Source organism: Salvelinus alpinus, chromosome 14 (genome assembly GCF_045679555.1).
Source record: "Salvelinus alpinus chromosome 14, SLU_Salpinus.1, whole genome shotgun sequence".
Classification (NCBI taxonomy): domain Eukaryota; kingdom Metazoa; phylum Chordata; class Actinopteri; order Salmoniformes; family Salmonidae; genus Salvelinus; species Salvelinus alpinus.
Window position 1 is genome coordinate 7,785,460 of NC_092099.1, and position 26,295 is coordinate 7,811,754.

The following is a 26,295-nucleotide window of genomic DNA, read 5'->3' on the forward strand; positions in this document are numbered from 1 at the left end:
TGTAGAATCTTCTGAGGGGCAAGGCCCATTTGTGTGTTATATCGCACATGGCAGTTGTCGTCAGGATAAGCTTGTCTGGAAATACAGGAGTTAGTATATCCCATAAGTTAAATACCGAAACAAATACTCAAAAGTTAACTTTAGGTTACAACCGTAACCCCGGTTCTCTGATAGTATGAGTGAGGTATTTCACCAGACCATCCTCCTTGCATGAGTGAGGAAGAGCTGTTGCTAATTTTGAATGACTCAGACACTGTGTGGGACCTTTTTATAGGGTAGGAAGGACACCCTTCCCCGATACACACATCCCGACGTCCAGCCAATCATGGCTGGTGTAGTGTAATAAAGGCTTCTGACAAATAAGCTGGGGGCATAGCCCACAAGTAAAATAGCTCACTTATACTATAGAGAACCGGGGTTACGGTCGTAACCTAAAGTTTTTTCCTTTGAATATAACCACCAGAGGGCATCAGCGGTCACTGGTTCACGTCGATGATGCCGTCTCTTTGACAACCTTTCCAAAAAATTTGTTAATACTTAACAAATTATTTAAATGAACACCCAGTCAAGTTAGAAGTATAAATTAAGTTACTGCTGATGCATGCGTTAAAATATTTATCTTATTGTGAAAATTGAGTTGAATGTAGTTGAAAAGACACGTCGCGCTTGCGCAGAACGAGGCGACAGAATGTCAAAACCGTCCGAACGAGATTGGTCGCAATCTAAGTTTGAAGACGTGTTGCTCACATCAACGGGAAGAAGGATTTTAGCCAGATGCTAGTTAGGCACTAAACTCGCTTATTAATGAACACAGTCAATAGGGAAAGTTTAAACAAGTTTGTCAATCAACCCGATAAGTGACAATTCGTGATGTATAGTTAGCTGTCTATTAAAGAAAAGTAAAAGGGAGCTAGTACGGTTGTTTAGATGGATAGCTAGCTAGCGAACGGTAGCCGTTGTTCTTCGTGACCTGTCTTTCAAGTAACTAACCAGCTGTTCTACTACTAACTAGTTATTATCTACAGCTAAAGCATCTCAAACTAGCTAGCTATTAGCTAGTAACTTAGTTAACGTTACTATGTAGCTATCCAGCTAATAGTTATAACGTTAGCTAACTAAATAACTTTCAGCTAACTACTATACCTGGTTTAGCACTGGCTAAACACATTAGCTACTAGCTGGCTAGATAGTCTACGGCCTTGATTCGGCTTGACAGGTGCTAATTTATTGCCGCAGTGAAGTCCGGCTAACTACAACGATGTCACGCAGGCGGATTGACAGCCGCAATGGACCGACTGGGCTACTTGGAGAAATTCAAACCCATATCAATACGGAACCGATGGACAGTGTTTATGACATCACTGGCGAGTTGGGCAGGTGAGCCAATGTTACAATGTCCCCTTTTCAAACTTTCTCATTCCATCAACCTCTTCTCTCAGGTCTTGTTATGACTCCAATGCATTCCATTGGCCTTTTGCATCATAGAGAGTTAACGTTAGTGAGCTAATACGTACTCGCATCCTATCAAGGCTGGATAACATTTAATTATAACATGTATCCCTCTATATCAAATCTAACTGTATTTGTTACATGCTTCGTAAACAACAGGTGTAGTATACTAACAGTGAAATGCTTACTTCCGGGCCCTTCCCAACAATGCATAGAGGGGAGGGGAGGGAGGGGGTAGAGAAATAATAATAAAACAAGGAATAAATACACAATGAGTATACAAGGGGTAGCAGTACCAAGTCCATGTGCAGGGGTACGAGGTAATTGAGGTGTGTGTGTATATATGTATGTGTGTATATTTTGCTCCAGAGTGGCGCTGCATCTCAGGGCTTGAGGCGTCTCTACAGACACCCTGGTTCGTATCCAGGCTGTATCACAACCGGGAGTCCCATAGGGCGGCACAAAAGTGGCCCAGCGTCGTCCGGGTTTGGCTGGTGTAGGTCGTCATTGTAAATAAGAATTTGTTCTTAACTGACTTGCCTAGTTAAATAAAGGATAAATATAAAAATATACTGTAAGTAGGTATAAAGTGACTAGGGAACAGGATAGATAATGAACAGTAACAGCAGCATATGTGATGAGTCAAAAGAGTTAGTGCAAAAAGGGGCAATGCAGATAGTCTGGGCAACTATTGGTTAGCTAACTGCTAAACCAATAGGTAACTATTGGTTTAGCAGTCTTATGGCTTGAGGGTAGAAGCTGTTCAGTCCGGTTGGTTCCAGACTTGGTGCATCGCTACTGCTTGCCGTGTGGTAGCAGATAGAACAGTCTATGACTTGGGTGGCCGGAGTCTTTTGACAATTTATAGGGCCTTCCTCTGACACCGCCTGGTATAGAGGTGATGTGATGCAGCCAGTCAATATGCTCTCAATGGTGCAGCTGTGTACTTATTTAATGTGGAACCTTGATGCTTATCACACTGTAAATGCAATTGTGGTAGGCCTATCTACAAACAGATTTGTGGGTTAAGGATTTTCTCCCAATATAATTTATTTTATCAAATTTCAGGAAAATCTAAACTTTACATTTTTGGTCCATATTCAATCAGGATGACCTCAGTCCTTTTGTAAGTAGATAGGTCACAAAGGTTAGGCTATCCTCACAAAGAGATGTGACTATAAGCGCTGTATGTGTGCCTGTCCCAAACCTAACATGTGTTGCCTACCATAAAGGACCCATTACTAGGTACACCCTAGCCCAAGAATATACTCTTAAGGGGTGAAAGCGGTCCGACCGTTACTCCTTATGTTCCAAAGACCTTATGTTATTTTCAGAGGTAGACTGGCTCTGGAAGACAAAACAGCCAAATACTCCATCAAAACATGAATTGATTATTAGTTGCGATGCAGTTCTAGAAACATAAAGCCCTTTACTTTCATATCACATCAAAATATTTCACAAATGCAAAATATACACTTACTGTACACTGTTTTAGCCGGCTTCATCACAGTTGCAGCCAACAGTATTTTTCAGTTACAACACATTTCTGGCGGCTTTCTTCTGTTACGCACGGGTGTTCGAAGCATGCTAGATAGGTAATTAGTACAGGTGGCCTCCTTTGTCTTCCAGTGAACACCCACTAAATGCAGGTAGATTTTGTCATTGGTGGGTAAGAAGGCCTATTTCACCCAGTGAAACTATTTCACCCGGTGGTCACACCGATCATTTGGATATGCAAAAATTCTATCCAAAGCCCACATGTAGATTGTCGAATTGACAATAAAGGCTACTAAAGTATGACTCCTGTCGTGTTTCTTGGCCAGTTATATCGTTTTGTTCACAAGCTAGGTGGTTTGAGTTTGCTGCAACTGTCTGCTGGTACGATGCTATCAAAGAATTTTTTTTTTTCACAGACAAGACAGTGCCCAGTTACCGTGGTAACGGCCGTCCCTTAAATGGGCAGCTGACATTTTTAAGGGTACATTGTGCTTGATTGACCATGGATCACTTCAAAAACCTTTTTATTCATGAACTTTGAGCCGTTCCTTATCAGTAACACTGAAATACTTTAATTGTTCTCTTTGATTTATTTGTATGCTTCTACATTTCTATTTAGGAATACATCATGTACTCCTTGTAAACAAATATCAGCATAGAGATCTGAACTTCTCTACTCCTTCCATGACAGATTGACCAGGTGAATTCAGGTAAAAGCTATGATCCCTTATTGATGTCACTTGTTAAATCCACTTCAATCAGTGTAGAGATGAAGGGGAGGAGACATGTTAAAATAAGGATTTTCAACCCTTGAGACAATTAAAACATGGATTGTGTATGTGTGCCATTCAATGGGTGAATGGCCAAGACAAACTATTTCAGTGCCTTTAAACGGGGTATTGTAATAGGTGCCAGACACACCGGTCTGTGTCAAGAACTGCAATGCTGCTGGGTTTTTCATGCTCAACAGTTTCCTGTGTGTAACAAGAATGGTCCACCACCCAAATGACAACTGTGTGCTGGGTTGGAGTCAACATGGGCCAGCATCCTTGTCGAACGCTTACGGCAACTTGCAGAGTCCATGCCCAACCAATTGAGGCTGTTCTTAGGGAAAAAGAGGGAGGGGCTGCAACTTTATATTAGTAAGGTGTTCCTAATGTTTGGTATACTCAATGTATTATAATAAAAAATATTTTGTGGCAGGGCAGGCACTTTGTTGAACAGTTGTAGAACTGTTTGTTTTTACTATTCTATCTAAATTAGTGTTGTCACGATACCAACATTTTAATAATGATATGATACCAAGCGAAGTATCACTTTACTGAGTAGCCTAGCGCCCTGTTCGCCCACCCGCTTGTTCCCATTTTCTAAACGTTATGCGTATGTGCTACACAAAAAAAGGATATTAACGCTTCTATTCAATACAACAAATATTTAATTGAACCTCACACTGTTCACTGTATAATAGAATACTGTATAGGACAAATAGCATAATTAAATTGTTGCCAGCAGCAGAGTTAGTCACCAACCCCCTGGATAACATGAACACAGCCTAACCAGCTCTGCTATAGGGTGAGTAAAATGGTCCGAGTGGGGTGTTCTCTCATTATGTGTCGAAGTAGCTAGCCAATGTTGGCCAGTTAGCTTGGGTGCTTGACTGCAGTTGTGAGGTCCGAACATTCGGATCAACCCGACTCATCGGCCAGAGCGTCCGGTGTGCTCTCTGAACGCGAAACGTTCTGAATTTTGAGTGGACAATCTGACAGCACAGTTGCTGTCACCAACGCTCTGAATAACATAACAGCCTAACCAGCTCTGCTAGGGCGAGTAATGTTCAGTGAGCTGTTGTCTCTCACTTAGATATCTGGAAGTAGCTAGCAAGTTAGCTTGGGTGCTTGACTGCTGCTGTTAGTACATTCGGATGAACCCTTAACGAGATGGGTGGGGCTAAAGCTTAAGAAGGTGTGAACGATGTGAACAATGGTGTAGACAAAAGGGCTCTCCAATAGTAGTTTCAAAACATTCAAAGACTATTTTCTCAAAAGTGAGTTTACAAATGTATCACTATCAACGCAGAATTACTTTCCACTTTGTTCCTCAACTGTAGTGTATGATATACAATTTTGTAGCTCTGAGTCTACTTTTATCCAATGTAAAAAACGCAATATCAAATTTTGCTAAATAAGACAGATTAAAAATAAATAAAAATATTTTTTTTATGCCGGTCGTTCACATACAGTGGGGAGAACAAGTATTTGATACACTGCCGATTTTGCAGGTTTTCCTACTTACAAAGCATGTAGAGGTCTGTAATTTTTATCATAGGTACACTTCAACTGTGAGAGACGGAATCTAAAACAAAAATCCAGAAAATCACATTGTATGATTTTTAAATAATTAATTTGCATTTTATTGCATGACATAAGTATTTGATCACCTACCAACCAGTAAGAATTCCGGCTCTCACAGACCTGTTAGTTTTTCTTTAAGAAGCCCTCCTGTTCTCCACTCATTACCTGTATTAACTGCACCTGTTTGAACTCGTTACCTGTATAAAAGACACCTGTCCACACACTCAATCAAACAGACTCCAACCTCTCCACAATGGCCAAGACCAGAGAGCTGTGTAAGGACATCAGGGATAAATTGTAGACCTGTACAAGGCTGGGATGGGCTACAGGACAATAGGCAAGCAGCTTGGTGAGAAGGCAACAACTGTTGGCACAATTATTAGAAAATGGAAGAAGTTCAAGATGACGGTCAATCACCCTCGGTCTGGGGCTCCATGCAAGATCTCACCTCGTGGGGCATCAATGATCATGAGGAATGTGAGGGATCAGCCCAGAACTACACGGCAGGACCTGGTCAATGACCTGAAGAGAGCTGGGACCACAGTCTCAAAGAAAACCATTAGTAACACACTACGCCGTCATGGATTAAAATCCTGCAGCGCACGCAAGGTCCCCCTGCTCAAGCCAGCGCATGTCCAGGCCCGTCTGAAGTTTGCCAATGACCATCTGGATGATCCAGAGGAGGAATGGGAGAAGGTCATGTGGTCTGATGAGACAAAAATAGAGCTTTTTGCTCTAAACTCCACTCGCCGTGTTTGGAGGAATAGAAGGATGAGTACAACCCCAAGAACACCATCCCAACCGTGAAGCATGGAGGTGGAAACATCATTCTTTGGGGATGCTTTTCTGCAAAGGGGACAGGACGACTGCACCGTATTGAGGGGAGGATGGATGGGGCCATGTATCGCGAGATCTTGACCAACAACCTCCTTCCCTCAGTAAGAGCATTGAAGATGGGTCGTGGCTGGGTCTTCCAGCATGACAACGACCTGAAACACACAGCCAGGGCAACTAAGGAGTGGCTCCGTAAGAAGCATCTCAAGGTCCTGGAGTGGCCTAGCCAGTCTCCAGACCTGAACCCAATAGAAAATCTTTGGAGGGAGCCGAAAGTCCGTATTGCCCAGCGACAGCCCCGAAACCTGAAGGATCTGGAGAAGGTCTGTATGGAGGAGTGGGCCAAAATCCCTGCTGCAGTGTGTGCAAACCTGGTCAAGAACTACAGGAAACGTATGATCTCTGTAATTGCAAACTAAGGTTTCTGTACCAAATATTCAGTTCTGCTTTTCTGATGTATCAAATACTTATGTCATGCAATAAAATGCAAATTAATTACTTAAAAATCATACAATGTGATTTTCTGGATTTTTGTTTTAGATTCCGTCTCTCATAGTTGAAGTGTACCTATGATAAAAATTACAGACCTCTACATGCTTTGTAAGTAGGAAAACCTGCAAAATCGGCAGTGTATCAAATACTTGTTCTCCCCACTGTATAAGGTCCCACAGTTAACCGTGCATATCAGAGCGAAAACCAAGCCTTGAGGTCGAAGAAATTCACCGTAGAGCTCCAAGACAGGATTGTGTCGGCACAGATGTGGGGAAGGTTACCAAAAAATGTCTGCAGCATTGAAGTTCCCCAAGAACAGAATGGCCTCCATCATTCTTAAATGGAAGACATTTTTGGAACCACTAAGACTTCCTAGGGCTTGGCCGCCTGGCCAAACTGAGCAATCGGGGGAGAAGGGCCTTGGTCAGGGAGGTGACCAAGAACCCAATGGTCACTCTGACAGAGCTCCAGAGTTCCTATGTGGAGATGGGAGAACCTTCCAGTAGGACAACCAGCACTCCACCAATCGGGCCTTTATGGTAGAGTGGCCAGACTGAAGCCACTCCTCAGTAAAAGGCACATGACAGCCCGCTTGGAGCACCTAAAGGACTCTCTGACCATGAGAAACAATATTCTCTGGTCTGATGAAACCAAGATTGAACTCTTTGGCCTGAATGCCAAGCTTCACGTCTGGAAGAAACCTGGCACCATCCCGGCACCATCCATTTTTCAGTGGCAGGGACTGGGAGACAAGTCAGGATCGAGAGGAAAGATGAACGGGGCAAAGTACAGAGCGGTCCTTGATGAAAATCTGCTCCAGAGCGCTCAGGACCTCAGACTGGGGTGAAGGTTCACCTTCCAACAGGACCCTAAGCATACAGCCAAGACAACGCAGGAGTGGCTTCGGGACAAGTCTCTGAATGTCCTTGAGTGGCCCAGCCAGAGCCCGGACTTGATCCTGATCAAACATCTCTGAAAATAGCTGTGCTGTGACACTCCCCATCCAACCTGACAGAGCTTGAGAGCATCTGCAGAGTAGAATGGGAGATACTCCCCAAATACAGGTGTGCCAAGCTTGTAGTGTCATACTCAAGAAGACTCTTGGCTGTAATCGCTGCTTCAACAAGATATTGAGTAAAGGGTCTGAATGCTTATGTAAATGTGATATTTCAGTTTTGATTTTTAATACATTTGCTAAAATGTTAACTTTATGCTTTGTCATTATGGGGTGTTGTCAATTAATCAATAAGGCGAACGTAACAATGTGGAGAAATTCAAGGGGTCTGAATACTTTCCGAATACATTGTACATGCATAATGATCTTCATGTCATTGTGTCTGTAAGGAGAAAACACTTCATGATACATTCTACTCTTCAGTTAAGACATACACACCACTCTCTCTCCCACAAACATACACACACTGATACCAGTGTAAAAAAAATAAGGGTTTAGAAACAAGTATCAATGTACGCCGATGCTTAAAGTTTTCTCTTGAGTTTAAACTTGAAGGGCCTCATTGAGGACTTGGATAATTTCTCGAGTTTCTCTGGACTAAAACCTGACTATGATAAGTGTATATTACAGATTGGCCTCTAAAAGATCAACTTTAAATTGTCATGTGGTCTCCCGATTTTAAATGGGCGGATGGTGAAGTCGATATGCTTGGTGTACATATCCCAGAAAAGTTCAGCGATCTTGCAACTTTAATCGAATATACTGAACAAAAATATAAACGCAACAATTTCAACAATTTTACTAAGATAAGAAAAGCGGTCAATTGAATTAAATATATTAGGACCTAATTTATGGATTTCACATGACTGGGCAGGGGCCCAGGCCTAGCCAATTAGAATACGTTTTTTCTCACAAAAGGGTTTTATTACAGAGACAAGTACTCCTCAGTTTCATCAGCTGTCTGGGTGGCTTGTCTTGGATGATCCCGCAGGTGAAGAAGCTGGATGTGGAGGTCCTGGGCTGGTGTGGTTACATGTGGTCTACGGTTGTGAGGCCGGTTGGACGTACTGCCAAATTCTCTGAATCGACATTGGAGGCGCCTTATGGTAGAGAAATTAACATTCAATTCTCTTGGAACTGCTCTGGTGGACATTCCTGCAGTCAGCATGCCAATTGCACGATCCCTCAACTTGAGACATTGGTGGCGTTGTGTGACAAAACTGCACACCTATGTTAACTCATCACGGCTCTGCCACAAAATAAATAAAATAATTAGTCTAAGTAAATGTCTATTCCGATTTTATCTGCCGCCCATTGAAAAATCATAAAAGGCTTAATGATTAGTATAAATCAAAAAATGTATCCATGTCTTACAGTAAAAATATTTGACAGCAATACCGTTTAAGGTTTTTGATGTCCCAATACCTTGGCATTGGGTCTGAACTGACATATGAAACAATTCACACATCAATCGTTTCTTTTCCATTTAAGCTATTATATAAAATACTTAATACAAAAAGAGTGCTCAATATATGGGACGCTGAAGTCAGCCTTGTGCAGACTGCCACGAGGAAACAGAATCAATAGAACATATTTTATGGTACTGTCCATCGGTGGCTCGCTTTTGAAGTCAAGTCTAGGAATGGTTGTTATATCAGGATTCAGATGGACCTGCAAACTGTATTGTTAGGGGTTCTGAAAAACCACAATGGGTCAATGGGAAAGTATTTAATGGGTAAAGTATTTATTTTTAGGATATATTTGCAGAAATAGTACAAATAGGTAGGTTCAGGACTCTTCTATGACATAGTAAAATGTAGGGATATATTGCAAAAGAAAATAGCAAAATTGCATTATACTGGGAAAGATGGGTTAATCTGTGGACATTGGTGGGTTGGAGTTAAGATCAGAATGACTGGTGGATTGGCTGCTGTGGGTTAAAATCCAGCATTTGGAGAAAGAGGAATATATGTATCATTATTTAATTACAGATAACGTAGATGTGAGTGACATAATAGCTGTAAGTAGAAGTATTGTAGTCCGAAGTGTTCGTCTATGAATGGCCTAGGGTACATCCCATCCCTGGTGTCATCTTGCTAGAGCAATGCAGGACGAAGGAAGGAAGGACGTGTGGAAATTAGACTTGAGCTCAGCCACAGAGAAAGAGGAAATTGACTAAAACTGTCTACTTCCTGTTTGTGTGTGTACAGGGTGGCAATTTGAGTTTTCCCTAGATTGTGAAATTGCCAATTCAATGTTAATTTACAGTACAAACTAGGTTTGGGCAGTATCCAGATTTTCATATCATTATACCGTCCTTCTCTCATCCCGGGATTTACGGTATTACCATTTTAGTACACAAGGGGGTGGCCAAAAAACACAAAGCCCATTGGGCATCTATTACCAGAATGCTAACAAAATGAATAGAGAATTTCCATAAAGGCTGCTAGCTAAATATGCTAGTGAGCACAAACGAAAATAAACTAATTGCAATGACAGGCAATTATACATACAGTATATCGGTATTAGCTACCGGATGTCATTTTTGGTGAGTTTGGACATATACAAGCAAATGTGAATGAGAGACCTTGTGCGAATGAACAACATTTTGACACATGCTTGTGTGAAGGAAGAATAGTACTGGCTTTGGAGCAGCATGTGTACCTGCTCTGCTCAGAGAAGTGTGGAGATGAGCAGACAGGCCGAGAGGATAAAAACGCAAGGAAATCAAGCAGTTTAATTTTTTATATATTTTTTTTCACCTTTATTTAACCAGGTAGGCTAGTTGAGAACAAGTTCTCATTTGCAACTGCGACCTGGCCAAGATGAAGCATAGCAATTCAACACATACAACCACACAGAGTTACACATGGAATAAACAAAACATACAGTCAATAATACAGTAGAACAAAAGAAAGAAAAGTCTATATACAGTGAGTGCAAATGAGGTAAGATAAGGGAGTTAAGGCAATAAATAGGCCATGGTGGCGAAGTAATTACAATATAGCAATTAAACACTGGAATGGTAGATGTGCAGAAGATGAATGTGCAAGTAGAGATACTGGGGTGCAAAGGAGCAAGATAAATAAATAAATACAGTATGGGGAGGAGATAGGTAGATAGATGGGCTGTTTTACAGATGGGCTATGTGCAGTGATCTGTGAGCTGCTCTGACAGCTGGTGCTTAAAGCTAGTGAGGGAGATATGAGTCTCCAGCTTCAGAGATTTTTGCAGTTAGTTCCAGTCATTGGCAGCAGAGAACTGGAAGGAAAAACGACCAAAGGAGGAATTGCCTTTGGGGGTGACCAGTGAAATATACCTGCTGGAGCGCGTGCTACGAGTGGGTGCTGCTATGGTGACCAGTGAGCTGAGATAAGGCGGGGCTTTACCTAGCAGAGACTTGTAGATAACCTGTAGCCAGTGAGTTTGGCGACGAGTATGAAGCGAGGGCCAACCAATGAGAGCGTACAGGTCGCAATGGTGGGTAGTGTTTGGGGCTTAGGTGACAAAACCGATGGCACTGTGATAGACTGCATCCAGTTTGTTGAGTAGAGTGTTGGAGGCTATTTTATAGATGACATCGTCGAGGATCGGTAGGATGGTCAGTTTTACGAGGGTATGTTTGGCAGCATGAGTGAAGGATGCTTTGTTGCGATATAGGAAGCTGATTCTAGATTTAATTTTGGATTGGAGATGCTTAATGTGAGTCTGGAAGGAGAGTTTACAGTCTAACCAGACACCTAGGTATTTGTAGTTGTCCACGTATTCTAAGTCAGAGCCGTTCAGAGTAGCGATGCTGGACGGGCGAGCAGGTGCGGGCAGTGATCGGTTGAATAGCATGCATTTAGTTTTACTTGCGTTTAAGAGCAGTTGGAGGCCACGGAAGGAGAGTTGTATTGCATTGAAGCTCGTCTGGAGGGTAGTTAACACAGTGTCCAAAGAGGGGCCAGAAGTATACAGAATGGTGTCGTCTGCGTAGAGGTGGATCAGAGAATCACCAGCAGTAAGAGCAACATCATTGATGTATACAGAGAAGAGAGTCGGCCCGAGGATTGAAACCTGTGGCACCCCCATAGAAACTGCCAGAGGTCCGGACAACAGGCCCTCCGATTTGACACACTGAACTCTACCAGAGAAGTAGTTGGTAAACCAGGCGAGGCAATCATTTGAGAAACCAAGGCTGTCGGGTCTACCAATAGGAATGTGGTGATTGACAGAGTCGAAAGCCTTGGCCAGGTCGATGAATAGGGCTGCACAGTAATGTCTCTTTATCGATGGCGGTTATGTCGTTTAGGACCTTGAGCGTGGCTGAGGTGCACCCATGACCAGCTCTGAAATCAGATTGCATAGCGGAGAAGGTACGGTGGGATTCGAAATGGTCGGTAATCTGTTAACTTGGCATTCAAAGACCTTAGAAAGACAGGGCAGTGGCAGCTGTACAGAACTCGTTTTCAAACACGGCAGAAAGCGAACACTATATGAATCCCTGTCACCTTATTAATTCAGCCACTTGCTTAGATAACGCAACCAGTAATTTTTACTTGCTAGTTAATGCAGAATTCTGTGTTTTTGACGCAGGAGAAAACAGATCTAAAATGCCTCATGTAATTTCTGCTCTGTTTCAACCTTAATTTTGTGCTTTAGTTGCACTTCACGTGGATGAAGAATGGCTGTTTGTGAATTTATCAGTAGACAGTGCTTTTCTCCATTAAAATGAAAGATTAACTTAAAGAAACCTTTGAATAAGTAGGTGTGTCCAAACTTTGGACGGGTACTGTACATAATGTTGCTGCTACAGTCTCTAATGACCAAAAAGAGCTGCTGGGTATCAGAACAGCTGTTACTCACCTCGAACTGGACGAAGATTTTTTTTCTATAATGAGTCCGATGTGAAGGATATACTCTTTCTCCAAGACCAAGCCAAAATCCCTCTCATTCGCGTGAAGAAAAGACAGAGGTACACGTGGCGGCGACCGGAGTGCCTTGTGAGAATTTGTCAGCAAGTGGGTAACCCGCCTCAACCATTTTGTTCTATTGGCCAATGTGCCGATAGATGAGCTCCGTTCGAGACTATCCTACCAACGGGACATTAACTAATATATTATGTTTCACCGAGTCGTGGCTGAACGACGACATGGATAATATAAGTCGGCGGGACAGAAATTCTGCGTCTGGTAAGATTGGTGGTGGGGTGTGTGTCTATTTGTCAATAACAGCTGGTGCGCGATATCTAATATTAAGGAAGTCTCGAAGTATTGCTCACCTGAAGTAGAGTACCTCATGATAAGCTGTAGACCACCCTATCTACCAGGATAGTTTTCATCTATATTTTTAATAGCCGTCTATTTACCGCTACATACCGATGCGGGAACTAAGACCTCTCAATGAGCTTTTTAATGCCATAAGCAAACAAGAAAATGCTCATCCATAAGCGGTGCTCCTAGTGGTCGGAGACTTTAATGCAGTCAAACTTAAATCTGTTTGACCAGAATGTCACATGTGCAACCAGAGGAAAATAAACTCTAGACCACCTTTATTCCACACACAGAGACGCATACAGATCTCGCCCTCCATTCCGGAAAATCTGACTAAGTCTATCCTCCTGATTCCTACTTGCAAGCAAAAACTAAAGTAGGAAGTACCAGTGACTCGCTCAATACAGAAGATGTCAGATGCGGATGCTATGCTACAGGTCTGTTCTGCTAGCACAGACTGGAATATGTTCCGGAATTCATCCAATGGCATTGAGGAGTATACCACATCAGTCACTGGCTACATCAATAAGTGTGTTGATGACATCGTCCCCACAGTGACCGTACGTACATATCCCAACCAGAAGCCATGGTTTATAGGCAACATCCGCACCGAGCTACAGGCTAGAGCTATGCCCTCAGACGAACCATCAAACAGGCAAAGCGTCAATACAGGACTAAGATTGAATCCTACTAGAACTGCTCTGACGCTCGTCGGATGTGGCAGGGCTTAAAAACTATTACGGAATGCACAGTGACGCGAGCCTTCCAGATGGGCTAAATGCTTTTTTTGCTTGTTTCGAGGCAAGCAACACTGAAGCATGCATGAGAGCACCAGTTGTTCCAGACGACTGTGATCACACTCGCCGTAGCCAATGTGAGTAAGATCATCAAACAGGTGAACATTCACTAGGCTGCGGGGCCAGACCGATTACCAGGATGTGTACTTAAAGCATGCGCGGACCAACTGGCAAGTGACTTCACTGACATTTTCAATCTCTCCCTGACCGAGTCTGTAATACCTACATGTTTCAAGGAGACCACCATAGTCCCTGTGCCCAAGAAAGCGAACTTAACCTGCCTAAATGACTACAGCCCCGTAGCACTCATGTTGGTAGCCATGACTTGCTTTGAAAGGCTGGTCATGTCTCACCAACACCATCATCCTGGAAACCCTAGACCCACACCAATTCACGTACTGCCCCAACAGATCCACAGATGATGCAATCTCTATTGCACTCCACACTGCCCTTTCCCACCTGGACAAAAGGAACACCTATGTGAGAATGCTGTTCATTGACTACAGCGCAGCGTTCAATACCATAGTGCCCACAAAGCTCATCACTAAGCTAAGGACCCTTGGACTAAACACTTCCCTCCGCAACTGGATCCTGACTTCGTGACGGGCCGCCCCCAGGTGATAAGGGTAAGCAACAATACATCTGCCGCACTGATCCTCAACACGGGGGCCCCTCGTGTGCGTGCTTAGTCCCCTCCTGTACTCCCTGTTCACCCACGACTGCATCGCCAGGCACGACTCCAACACCATCATGACATTTGCTGATGACACAACAGTAGTAGGCCTGATCACCGACAACGATGAGACAGCCTATAGCAGACCTGGGCATCTCCAGTCCTCGGGGGCCTGATTGGTGTCACTCTTTTGCCCCAGCTAACACACCTGACTCCAATAATCACCTAATCATGATCTTCAGTTAACAATGCAATTAGTTTAAATCAGGTGTGTTTGCTAGGGATGGGAGAAAAGTGTGACACCAATCAGGCCACGAGGACTAGAATTGGCCTGGCCTATAGGGAGGTCAGCAGCAACGACAACAACCTCTCCATCAATGTGAGCAAGACAAAGTAGCTGAAAGTGGACTACAGGAAAAGGAGGGCCGAACATGCCCCCATTCACATTATCGGTGCTATAGTGGAGCAGGTTGAGAGCTTCAAGTTCCTTGGTGTCCACACCAAGAAAGTTGTGAAGAGGGCATGCCAATGCCTTTTCCCCCTCAGAAGACTGAAAAGATTTGGCATGGGTCCCCAGATCCTCAAAAGGTTTTACAGCTGCACCATCGAAAGCATCCTGACCGGTTGCATCACCGCCTGGTATGGCAACTGCTCTGCCTCCGACCGTAAGGCGCTACAGAGAGTAGTGCGTACAGACCAGTACATCACTGACACCACCTATATACTAGATGGTGTCAGAGGAAGGCCTCAAATTGTCAGATTCCAGTCATAGACTGTTCTCTCTGCTACCGCACGGCAAGCTGTACCGGAGCACCAAGTCTAGGTCCAAAGGGCTCCTCAATAGCTTAATAGCCACCCAAACTATCTAAATTGACCCCCCCCCTAGCTTAGTTTATTTAGCAAATATCTTAACTATTTCTTGAACTGGTTAAGGGGCTTTTAAGTAAGCATTTCACGGTAAGGTCTACACCTGTTTGTATTCGGCGCATGTGACAAATAAAATTTGATTTGATGCATCGTTTTTGCAAAAAAATACCTTGCTTTTTCATTGTAATGTTCATTTACTTGTGTGGCTGCCAGCCAAATTGCATTGCACCTCTGTTGTCATCTGATGAAATGTCTACGAAATGTCTTTTCTGTGAAGGAAAACTACAGTTGACTTTCAATATAAAACGCCACCTCTGTCCTTACACACCTGCTCCCACTTTCTCGCCTTGTGCAGTTTACAAACAAACGTGTGACTGGTTCAACTGTTCTGGGGAAACTACAGCACGTTTCATAATGTGACAGGTGAAATGAAGAACGCAATCTGCTTTATCTCCTAATGTATTGCACAAGTTGACTGCAGGTATTTACTTAAGTTGCTACAAATATAACCATTTATTGCTAAACTTAAGAAATAGTTTCAACGGTATTGGAAAAAACATCCTGTGGAAATTTCAAAATATTCCGGTATACGGTCTACAGCCCAAGTCTAGTACAAACACTCAAACTGCATGAAACACCACAGAGTGCATTGTGTGGCATACAAGTGTGGCAACTGAGTGGTGAACAAGTCTGCCTATTGAGTGTCCATGGCAGACTCATTGGCACAGTTTGAAGGACAGATGTTGACTGCAGTATGTCCACACACAATGTGTAGGCATAAAAGGTCTGTTTGCAAACCTACTGTCAGTCCACCATACAAGGTAGGCTACAGCTGATAAGGCTCCCTGCCAGTCATGAACTGTCGGCATTTGTGTAGGCCTATGCCATAGTTTCCAATCAGATTGGGACTAAGTTCTCAGTTCTCACACATCAATGCAGTTCTGGTGTTAACATTTAGGGATATGCATAGCATGGGGTACTTTGATTTGCCTTTTTACATAGCCCACGAGTTTAAGCTTAGGCTGTGTAAAATTCTAATGATTGCATAAAGAGTTAATTTCTGCAACTTTGGAGGCCTAATGCATTACAATCAAGTAAAGAAATAAAGAACTCAGGGTGGGGTGATGACTAGGCTAACCATTACCACCAGGGCCTAAAATGTACTTTTTGGTCCACCAGTGACTGTGGCAGGTAGATTGAAAAATCTACCAGCCACTCAGATTTTTTTTACCAGCTCAAATATTTTTACAGCAAAACACAAAAAGGCAGATGAGCATGCTTTGTAATGTTTCTAAAACAATACATGTATTACTAGTAATAAGTGGTATACTGTTTAATTTCAACCAAACTATCACAGATGAGACCATTTTCACCTGCCCCTTTAAGCACGGGAGATTAGGTAGTAATGCAACTCGAGTCATGTTTGTGCCTGTGAGATTGAGTCTGGCTAGTACTGTAGCATTGTCTTTTCCCTAGCAGTTGAAACGCAAACATTGAAAAACAACCTAACTTGTGAACAAAACAATATAAAGAGCCAAGACCCACAAGGGCAATGTCTCACTTCAGTAGACTTTCGGTTCAAGTAAATTAGACTAACGTTTATGCCCGTGCGCAGCCCTTCTAAAAATGAATCTTTCACTTAGCTCTTCACGTGCGCACATCCCCCAGCCAGGCAGTGTTGCAACGCAAGGTGCGATAGTCTATATAGGATTCGACTTTTTGAGCAATTAATTTAACAACTATGAAACAAACACTTTGAAAACAGCTACTACAGTAGTTATTTCACTGTAAATGCTAACGTGGCAGGTGAAATTGATTTTGGCATTGGCGGGTAAGATGTCTATCTGCATGTGGCAGGTGTTCATTTTAGACCCTGATTACCACAACGTGTTTTAGTAGGGTGTGGGTATGGAGTGGCCTCATTTGAACCCTTTTCACACTACTAAACCAAGCTATAGGCTTACTGAGCTGGCCGGGTTATGCATCACCTAGTTGCTGTAACGGTGCTTGACAAGACTGTGAGAAAAAAATATCAAAGCCGGCACAGTACGGTTTGGTTGGCAGTGCACTGTGGTTGTCCAACTGTAGTTGAATACACTGCCTATAAGTCACTGGATAAATAATATATGCAGACACATTTATCCAAAGCGAAATGTAATGTTTGTCTAAATGTATATATTAACTGATGTCATAGTGTAACAATGTTGTCTCCTTCAGCGTAGACTAAAATTACCCAGATAGTGTGTGATAAATGACTCAGCCCTCCCTTTGTCCTCGGGGCCAGGGGTAAATTTGCGGTGGTGAAGCGGTGCGTGGAGAGGTCCACAGGGAAGGTGTTTGCCGCCAAGTTCCTGCGGAAGCGGCGTCGGGGCCGAGACTGCCGGGCCGAGGTGGTGCACGAGATGGGTGTGCTGGAGGCGGCCCGGAACAACCCTCGTGTGGTTAACCTGCACGCTGCCTATGAGACAGACCACGACATCATCCTGCTGCTGGAATAGTGAGTTATGGCCAACTTTTAGATTGCACTCAATGCTATCAGTTCTGCCATCAGCTTCCTCCATTACATCTGTCAAGTCCTTAACCCATCTTTCAAATCAACTACTTATGTATGTTTTTATATAAAAAAAAAAATGTAAACCTATCTTTGAACAGTACAGAGGATATTTAAGAACATTTCTCATATCTGAAACAGTATGTGTGATTTATGCCTTGAACTTCATTGGAATCAGTACTCCTTTACACTGAATCCAACAAAACAGAAACTAGAATGAAGAATGCAGATAGGCTGCAATCCACATTCTGTGCTGAAAGGGATACTTATGGCTTTTGCCAATGAGGCCCGTTATCTACTTCCCTAGAGTCCGATGAACTCGTTGATACTATTAATTCTCTGCGTGCAGTTTGAAGAAAGTTGCTAACTAGCGCTGGCGCAAGGACTGGAAGTCTGGGTATCTGCTAACAGAGGCGGCCCGGCTAACAGATACCCATAGACTTCCAGTCATTGTGCTAACGTTAGTTAGCATTGGCTCGCAAAACTACCTTTAAATTCCTTAATACTGGAGACGGACAGAAAAATGATATCTACAAGTTCATCTGACACTGGGGAAGTAGATAAAGGGAAACCCCACCCTTAGCACTCTTGTGTATTCAGAGAGTCAATAGACATGTTTCTACCCTCCCTGTTTGTTTCATTGAGTTTTGAGGAAAGCCTTTCTAATCCTGCCCTGAAAGCAAAGTGCCTTTAGAACTGAAAGGGGAAGGCTATTCCATTGGAAATACCCAATTATCTGTTGCCTGACCTGAAATGATATGAAACAAGCGTATACACTCAGCTGAGTCAAAACCACCTAGGTTTTATGGATGCAATCATGCAACAAAGTTTTATGATAGTTTGTGTTAGACACTGTGACACTCTCTCTCTCTCTCTGTGTGTGTGACAGTGCGGCGGGGGGTGAGATCTTTGACCACTGTGACTGTGATGAGCTGCTCCCAGAGGGCCAGATCACACGGCTGATCAGACAGACGCTGGAGGGCGTCCACCTCCTCCACCAGACCAGTGTGGTGCACCTGGACCTCAAGGTCTATCCCTCCACACCGCTTAATATATACACACACACAGTATATAAGCAGAAGTGCACTGCGCACATACAAACATATGTACATACTAGAGGTCGACCGATTAATCGGAATGGCCGATTAATTAGGGCCGATATCAAGTTTTCATAACAATCGGAAATCTGTATTTTTGGACACCGATTTGGCCGATTTAAAAAATATATATATATAAAATAAATTTAAAAAAAATATATATATTTAAAAAAAAATGTACACCTTTATTTAACTAGGCAAGTCAGTTAAGAATACATTCTTATTTTCAATGACGGCCTAGGAACGGTGGGTTAACTGCCTTGTTCAGGAGCAGAACGACAGATTTTTACCTTGTCAGCTTGGGGATTCAATCTTGCAACCTTACAGTTAACTAGTCCAACGCTCCAACCACCTGCACTCCACGAGGAGCCTGCCTGTTACGCGAATGCAGTAAGAGGCCAAGGTAAGTTGCTAGCTAGCATTAAACTTATCTCATAAAAAACAATCAATCAATCATAATCACTAGTTAACTACACATGGTTGATGATATTACTAGTTTATCTAGCGTGTCCTGCGTTGCATATAATCGATGCAGTGCGCATTCGCGAAAAAGGACTGTCGTTGCTCCAACGTGTACCTAACCATAAACATCAATGCCTTTCTTAAAATCAATACACAAGTATATATTTTTAAACCTGCATATTTAGCTAAAATAAATCCAGGTTAGCATGCAATATTAACCAGGTGAAATTGTGTCACTTCTTTTGCGTTCATTGCACGCAGAGTCAGGGTATATGCAACAGTTTGGACCGCCTTGCTCATTGCGAACTAATTTGCCAGAATTTTACGTAATTATGACATAACATTGAAGGTTGTACAATGTAACAGCAATATTTAGACTTAGGGATGCCACCCGTTAGATAAAATACGGAACGGTTCCGTATTTCACTGAAATAATAAACGTTTTGTTTTCGAAATGATAGTTTCCGGATTCGACCATATTAATGACCAAAGGCTCGTATTTCTGTGTGTTATTATATTATAATTAAGTCTATGATTTGATATTTGATAGAGCAGTCTGACTGAGCGGTGGTAGGCAGCCGCAGGCTCGTAAGCATTCATTCAAACAGCACTTTGCTGTGCTTCAAGCATTGAGCTGTTTATGACTTTAAGCCTATCAACTCCCGAGATTAGGCTGGTGTAACCGATGTGAAATGGCTAGCTAGTTAGCGGGGTGTGCGCTAATAGCGTTTCAAACGTCACTCGCTCTGAGACTTGGAGTAGTTGTTCCCCTTGCTCTGCAAGGGCCACGGATTTTGTGGCGCGATGGTTAACGATGCTTCGAGGGTGGCTGTTGTCGACGTGTTCCTGGTTCAAGCCCAGGTAGGGGCGAGGAGAGGGACGGAAGCTATACTGTTACACTGGCAATACTGAAGTGCCTATAAGAACATCCAATAGTCAAAGTTATATGAAATACGAATGGTATAGAGAGAAATAGTCCTATAAATACTATATTAACTACAACCTAAAACCTCTTACCTTGGAATATTGAAGTCTCATATTAAAAGGAACCACCAGCTTTCATATGTTCTCATGTTCTGAGCAAAGAACTTAAACGTTAGCTTTTTTACATGGCACATATTGCACTTTTACTTTCTTCTCCAACACTTTGTTTTTGCATTATTTAAACCAAATTGAACATGTTTCATTATTTATTTGAGGCTAAATCTATTTTTATTAATGTATTATATTAAGTTAAAATAAGTGTTAATTCAGTATTGTTGTAATTGTCATTATTACAAATAAATAAAAAAGATCGTCCGATTAATCGGCATCGGCTTTTTTTGGTCCTCCAATAATCGGTATCGGCGTTAAAATCATAATTTGTCGACCTCTAGTACATACACCTAAAATATACCTCTCAACCCTATTTGCTCTCTTATTCATCTTTACATCACCACTTGCATATCTTCGCTGTAAACACAATCTCATGCAGGAAGGATTGTGAATGACTGGACCTGCTGTATACAGCTGTATTATGACTCTGCACAACTTTAAGTCACCCTTTTGGACTACTCACCCAATCCCTCCCTCTTCCTTTCAGCCCCAGAACATCCTACTAACCAGCCTGGCTCCGCTGGGGGACATAAAGATTGTGGACTTTGGCCTGGCACGCAAACTGGGCATGGTCGGAGAGCTCCGAGAGATCTTGGGCACGCCTGAGTACGTGGGTAAGGCAACGTCCATGTAACATGCCTCCAACGTTCCTTCAACCAGCTGCAATTAAGTCTGACATTCTACAATAACAATGTTGTGATGTAATCATATGGCCTCTTTTTCTCCCTTTTCTCACCTTAGCTCCAGAGATCCTGAACTATGAGCCTATCACAACGGCAACTGACTTGTGGTGAGTCATCAATATTAACACAAACTCTTATGACTGTGGATTTATGTCTGTGCCTGCCTAAGGCACTTGTGTGAAGTATGTATGTTTGCAGGTCAACACATGTGTGCACCCTCTGACACATTTGTACTAACTGTATTCTGTGTGTGTGTGTGTGTGTATGTTATATATTCATCAGGAGTGTGGGAGTGATCGCCTACATGCTGGTGACGGGCGAGTCTCCATTTGCAGGGGATGACAAGCAGGAGACGTACCTGAACGTGTCACAGGTCAACGTGGACTACAGCCAAGACGCCTTCTCCAGGGTGTCGGAGCTCGCTGTCGACTTCATCCGCAAGCTGCTGGTCAAAACTCCAGAGTAAGTGGGACTATCACCAGCCAGTAAAGGTTCAGGGAATTCTAATGGTTAAATTACTGCTACTGACAGGAAGCATTGGAGCAAATGCTTTTGTGCTTCTCATTTCTAATAATTGGTTTTGACCTTGGTCCGTCTTCACCCTCTCCACACAGGGACCGGCCCAGTGCAGCCGACTGCATGACCCACCCCTGGCTGTGGCAGCAGCATCAATACCCAAGTACCGAGCCTGTCCTGCCACGAACCCCCCGTGAGAGGAGCAGCGGTACCAAGTGGGCTGCCCCAGCCGAGGACCCAGAGGACAAGGAGAACTTCACCTTGGACTCACCCCACACCCAGGCCAAGAGGTTTCGCTTTGAGGAGGAGACACCTGCCGCCACCAACGGTGGAGACGGGGACTTCTGAGGGGGAAAGAGCGACGCAAGCGCACCCCTCCCGCAAGCTCACCCCTCCCGCAAGCTCCTATTTTGCTTTTATTGGTTTTATGCAGCAAGGAACCTGCCGGCAAGTGTCGCCTACCCAAGAGCGTTTCTGTTCTGTTCTACTGCTCGCCAGTATCCAAGAGCGCCCAGCCAAACCAAAGATAGCCAGCTTCCTTTGTGATCTAACGTCAATTCGTCACTGTTTCTGTGTAGTTTGTATTTCTAAATAATGCATTGATTTAAGATAAGTATTTTATTGTGAGCTGATTTAGTCCTTTCTAGTGTGTCTTTGATTTGTCAGGTATATTTTGTCCCTGAATTTAAAGAATATGAGGCCAGATATAGCTCAAGGGAAATCTATGCAATACTGTTTTGCCACAAGTAACTTTTAAATAGTCAACAAATTATTACTTGACCATTTTTGCCAGGCCAGTAAGTGGTCGTAAAAGTGTTCTTAGATGCCCCAAAGTGTTCTTAGTATCTTGTGCTAAAATCATTCGACAGAACACTGAACTGTGCAGATATGGGCTAAATCAGACTATTTGAGGAAGTGAAAGTAAAGTATGTCATCACACCATGTCCTTGTTTGCCTGACCCAAGCTGTACATTACCTCCCTTCTCTCAAACAAGCTTTAGGCCATGGCTTGCGCACATTATATTCTGTGACATTCCCTTATCTTGCTCTCCAGCACGCCACATCTCAAAGCACAGTATGATGTCATCTTAGACAGGTTGTCTATGCACAGTACCAAGCCCTGGCCTGCATAATTAGTAAGCCAACAAGTCACACTGGTGTCTGTCTATAACATTTACAGTTTACTGTTAACCCCAACTCTTCCTCTGATTTACAATTCCACAGTAATAGAGATTTAAGAGGGTTCTGTAAAAAGGTGACTCATGGACAGTGGACACCACACCCATGCTTACTCAAATGTCCTTCAAATGTTGTCAGTTCCTTTTGAGTCATTTGCTTAGGGGAACTGTGACTGAAGCATTTAACTATTTGTCATCTGGGTATTTAATTTGCTTAACTGGAAAAAGTGGTTTTGAATTACATGTTCTTTTTTGTGTAAATTGAACACAATGTATTTCCTGAAGTAATTTAATCTGCATTCCTTTAATTGGTATTAAAAAGCTACTTTTTTTTTTTTTTATATATGGCTAGGAAGCCTAAAGTTTAATGGGAGTCGGGTAGATTTGGGAATCATAACAGATTGTATGTGTATGCAGGCGAGTTTATTCAGTCTTATTTCTCTGTTCATTCCATTTCCTCATCTCAGGGCAAATTACCTTTCACTTTGGTCGTAACTTCCGTGTGCCTCTTTGTATTTGCTCTTTATATACGTTTTATATTCTAATCTGATTCTCAATATATTTATATAATGGGATGGTGTTTTGTTTATATTTAGATGTACATATGTGTGTGCTTTATTTAACTGGATTCAGATGGGTTTATTAAGAAGATACGGGTTGTATGGGATATAGTATTGATGGCACCTCTCAACAAAAAGCTGTTTTGGTAACGGAGGTGACATGAAATTGAAATATACTTTGGTTGTGAAGTGGTGAATGTGGGATTAGCATGAAAGGTTTGGAAAAGTGATTAGAGATGGATTTTGGATTTAAAAGAGAAAAGATGGTTATGAGGAAAGGGAATGGCATTGAGATGGTTACAGAGGACGAGAAAACATTGGTTACGGAAGTGATGTCGGTAAAGGTTACGGAGTTGACGGTAGAAAATGTGGACAAACTTTTTGGTAATGCAGTCGATAGACAGGAGAAAGGTTTCGACTGAGATATTTGTACAGTTTTACCAGCAGAGCACTTCCATGTAGAAAATTGAAGTGATCTGTTGAGCACGTTCCCCATCCATTTGTGAACTTATGAAAGAATAACCCACCCTGAAGAATTTATGTGAACCCTAACTGCCAGCAGACCTTAGCTGAACATGTCACTTTGTTCAAGGAGGTGCAAAGACTACATATCCTTGTTTGTTGTGGTCCTCAAGGTTTCCCAGAGATGTCACCGGCCTGGCACACACAATAGCCTTTGTCTTCGAGAGGGCTGTCTCCAGTCACGGCCATGCTCTCACTGTATGCTGTCATCCTAAAGGAGAACTGGAACACGTCATTAGTGAGTGGTTCAGTAGTCAGTACTGTCCTCCGTTCAAAGACAGACACTTAAATGAAAACCAGACGTTCGAGGTACTGCTGACACCAATCGGCAATAAGTGGACTTGTACAACTTGATTATATTTGTAAGAGCTCCACTGCTGATTTCATTTTGTATGGCTGTCTGAATTTACTTTTACATACAGATACTAGTCAAGTGACCTGTGTGTTCTCTGGGGACAAAGGTGACCAGTTTGCACTCTTCACATTCCTGTGGTGAGATCTTCTCCCACTTTACCAGGGTAATACTGAAGGAAACATCTGAGTCAAACTCATACCAGTTAGAAGCACAAGCAATAACCTTCAGACATGTTTATTTCACATGTGATAGATTTGTAGGTATATTCCATTTGTTTTTAGAATGGATAATTTCAAATCCCCATTTGTATCTTCTGATCAACATCAATCTAATATTTAGGTGTCATCAGCAAACAAGAATGCTCATTAAAGATGATAGAAAACCTTCATGTTGGATGGAGTCTGGTCTTTTTACACTGCTGCACAAAGTCCTGAGTCTGTCTACGGTTTTTTTTCTACATTTTGTCTTATCTCAGTGGGTTCCCTCAGGTGCGAAGACCACAAGAAACATTTGTGGACAACATCTGCAGAGACTGGTCTTTAAACAGAGGAACTACCGGCGGCTATGAACAACAGAACTAAGGCATGCCATCATCCGGGGCATTGTTCTGCCAAAAGCAAGTAAGCAATTATCTCCATTGTTCTGCCATCTACTGATGAGGAAACATTGCCTCCTAGTGCTGATGGCCATGTGTCCCATATTTTTTTGTTGATAGATATAGAAAAAAAGCAAAATCATCTTAAAGTAATATCAAAACAAATAAGGAGTTGATTTGGCAATGACATTGACACACATGCCCCTATCACTCCCATTGACTTTCAGGATGAGGAACCATCTAACATCAAGTTGTAAAATCCTGAAATTCCCCTCTAAGCTCCACTTAAAACGTATCCATTTTCACTTATCCATTGTGGATGCACAAGGTGTAAGGACTTGGCTAGCTACAGGTGTTTAATGACCGTATGTTAACTTATCATTTACTACATCGATTATAAAGTATGTGGACACCTTCAAATTAGTGGATTTGGCTATTTCAGCGACATGTTGCTGACAAGTGTGTAAAATTGAGCACACAACCATGCTATCTCCATAGACAAACATTGGCAGTATAATGACCTTACTGAAGAGCTCAGTGACGTTCAACATGACATAGGATGCCACCTTTTCAACAAGTCAGTTTGTCAAATTTCTGCCCTGCTAGAGCTGCCCCGGTCAACTGTAAGTGCTGTTATTGTGAAGTGGAAACGTCTAGAAGCAACAGCCGCGAAGTGGTAGGTCACACATGCGCACCAGGCTCCAACTGCCTCTAGAAGCAACGTCAGCACAATAACTGTTTGTCGGGAGCTTCCTGAAATGTGTTTCCATGGCCGAGCAGCCGAACACAAGCCTAAGATCACCATGTGCAATGCCAAGCTTTGGCTGGAGTGGTGTAAAGCTCAATGCGCTTGATTGGACTCTGGAGCAGTGGAAACACATTCTCTGGCGGGATGAATCACGCTTAACCATCTGGCAGTACAACGGACGAATCTGGGTTTCGCAGATGCCAGGAGAACGCTATCTGCCGCAATGCATAGAGCCAACTGTAATGTTTGGTGGAGGAGGAATAATGGTCTGGGGTTGTTTTTCATGGTTCAGGCTAGGCCCCTTAGTTCCAGTGAATGGAGATCTTAATGCTACATACAATGGCATTCTAGACAATTTTGTGGCAACAGTTTGGGGAAGGCCCTTAACTGTTTCAGCATGACAATGCCCCCCCCCCCATGCACAAAGATGTCCATGCAGAAATGGTTTGTCGAGATCGGTGTGGAAGAACTTGACTGACCTGAATTGGAACGCCGACTGAGAGCCAGGCCTAATCGCCCAACATCAGTGCCCGACCTCACTAATGCTCTTGTGGCTGAATGGAAGCAAGTCCCGGCAGCACTGTTCCAACATCTAATGGAAAGCCTTCCCAGAAGAGTGGAGGCTGTTATAGCAGCAAAGGGGGACCAACTCCATATTAATGCCAATGATTTTGGAATGAGATGTTCGACTAGCAGGTGTCCACATACTTTTGGTCATGTAGTGTACCTTAAAGTGCATTTTGTATCATGATTGTTGTGTGTC

At 42.9% G+C, this 26,295-nt stretch overlaps 1 protein-coding gene across 1 annotated transcript; it reads left to right on the forward strand.

Annotated features, from left to right (window-relative positions):
• The first annotated feature begins 720 nt into the window (after positions 1 to 720).
• LOC139538337 (serine/threonine-protein kinase 17B-like) lies at positions 721 to 24,575 on the forward strand. Its single transcript, XM_071340282.1, has 7 exons — positions 721 to 1,377; positions 17,455 to 17,667; positions 18,611 to 18,749; positions 20,863 to 20,989; positions 21,117 to 21,165; positions 21,341 to 21,520; positions 21,673 to 24,575. The coding sequence occupies exons 1-7, from the start codon at positions 1,259 to 1,261 to the stop codon at positions 21,920 to 21,922; spliced, it is 1,077 nt and encodes a 358-aa protein (XP_071196383.1). The 5' UTR covers positions 721 to 1,258; the 3' UTR covers positions 21,923 to 24,575.
• The last annotated feature ends 1,720 nt before the right edge of the window (positions 24,576 to 26,295 follow it).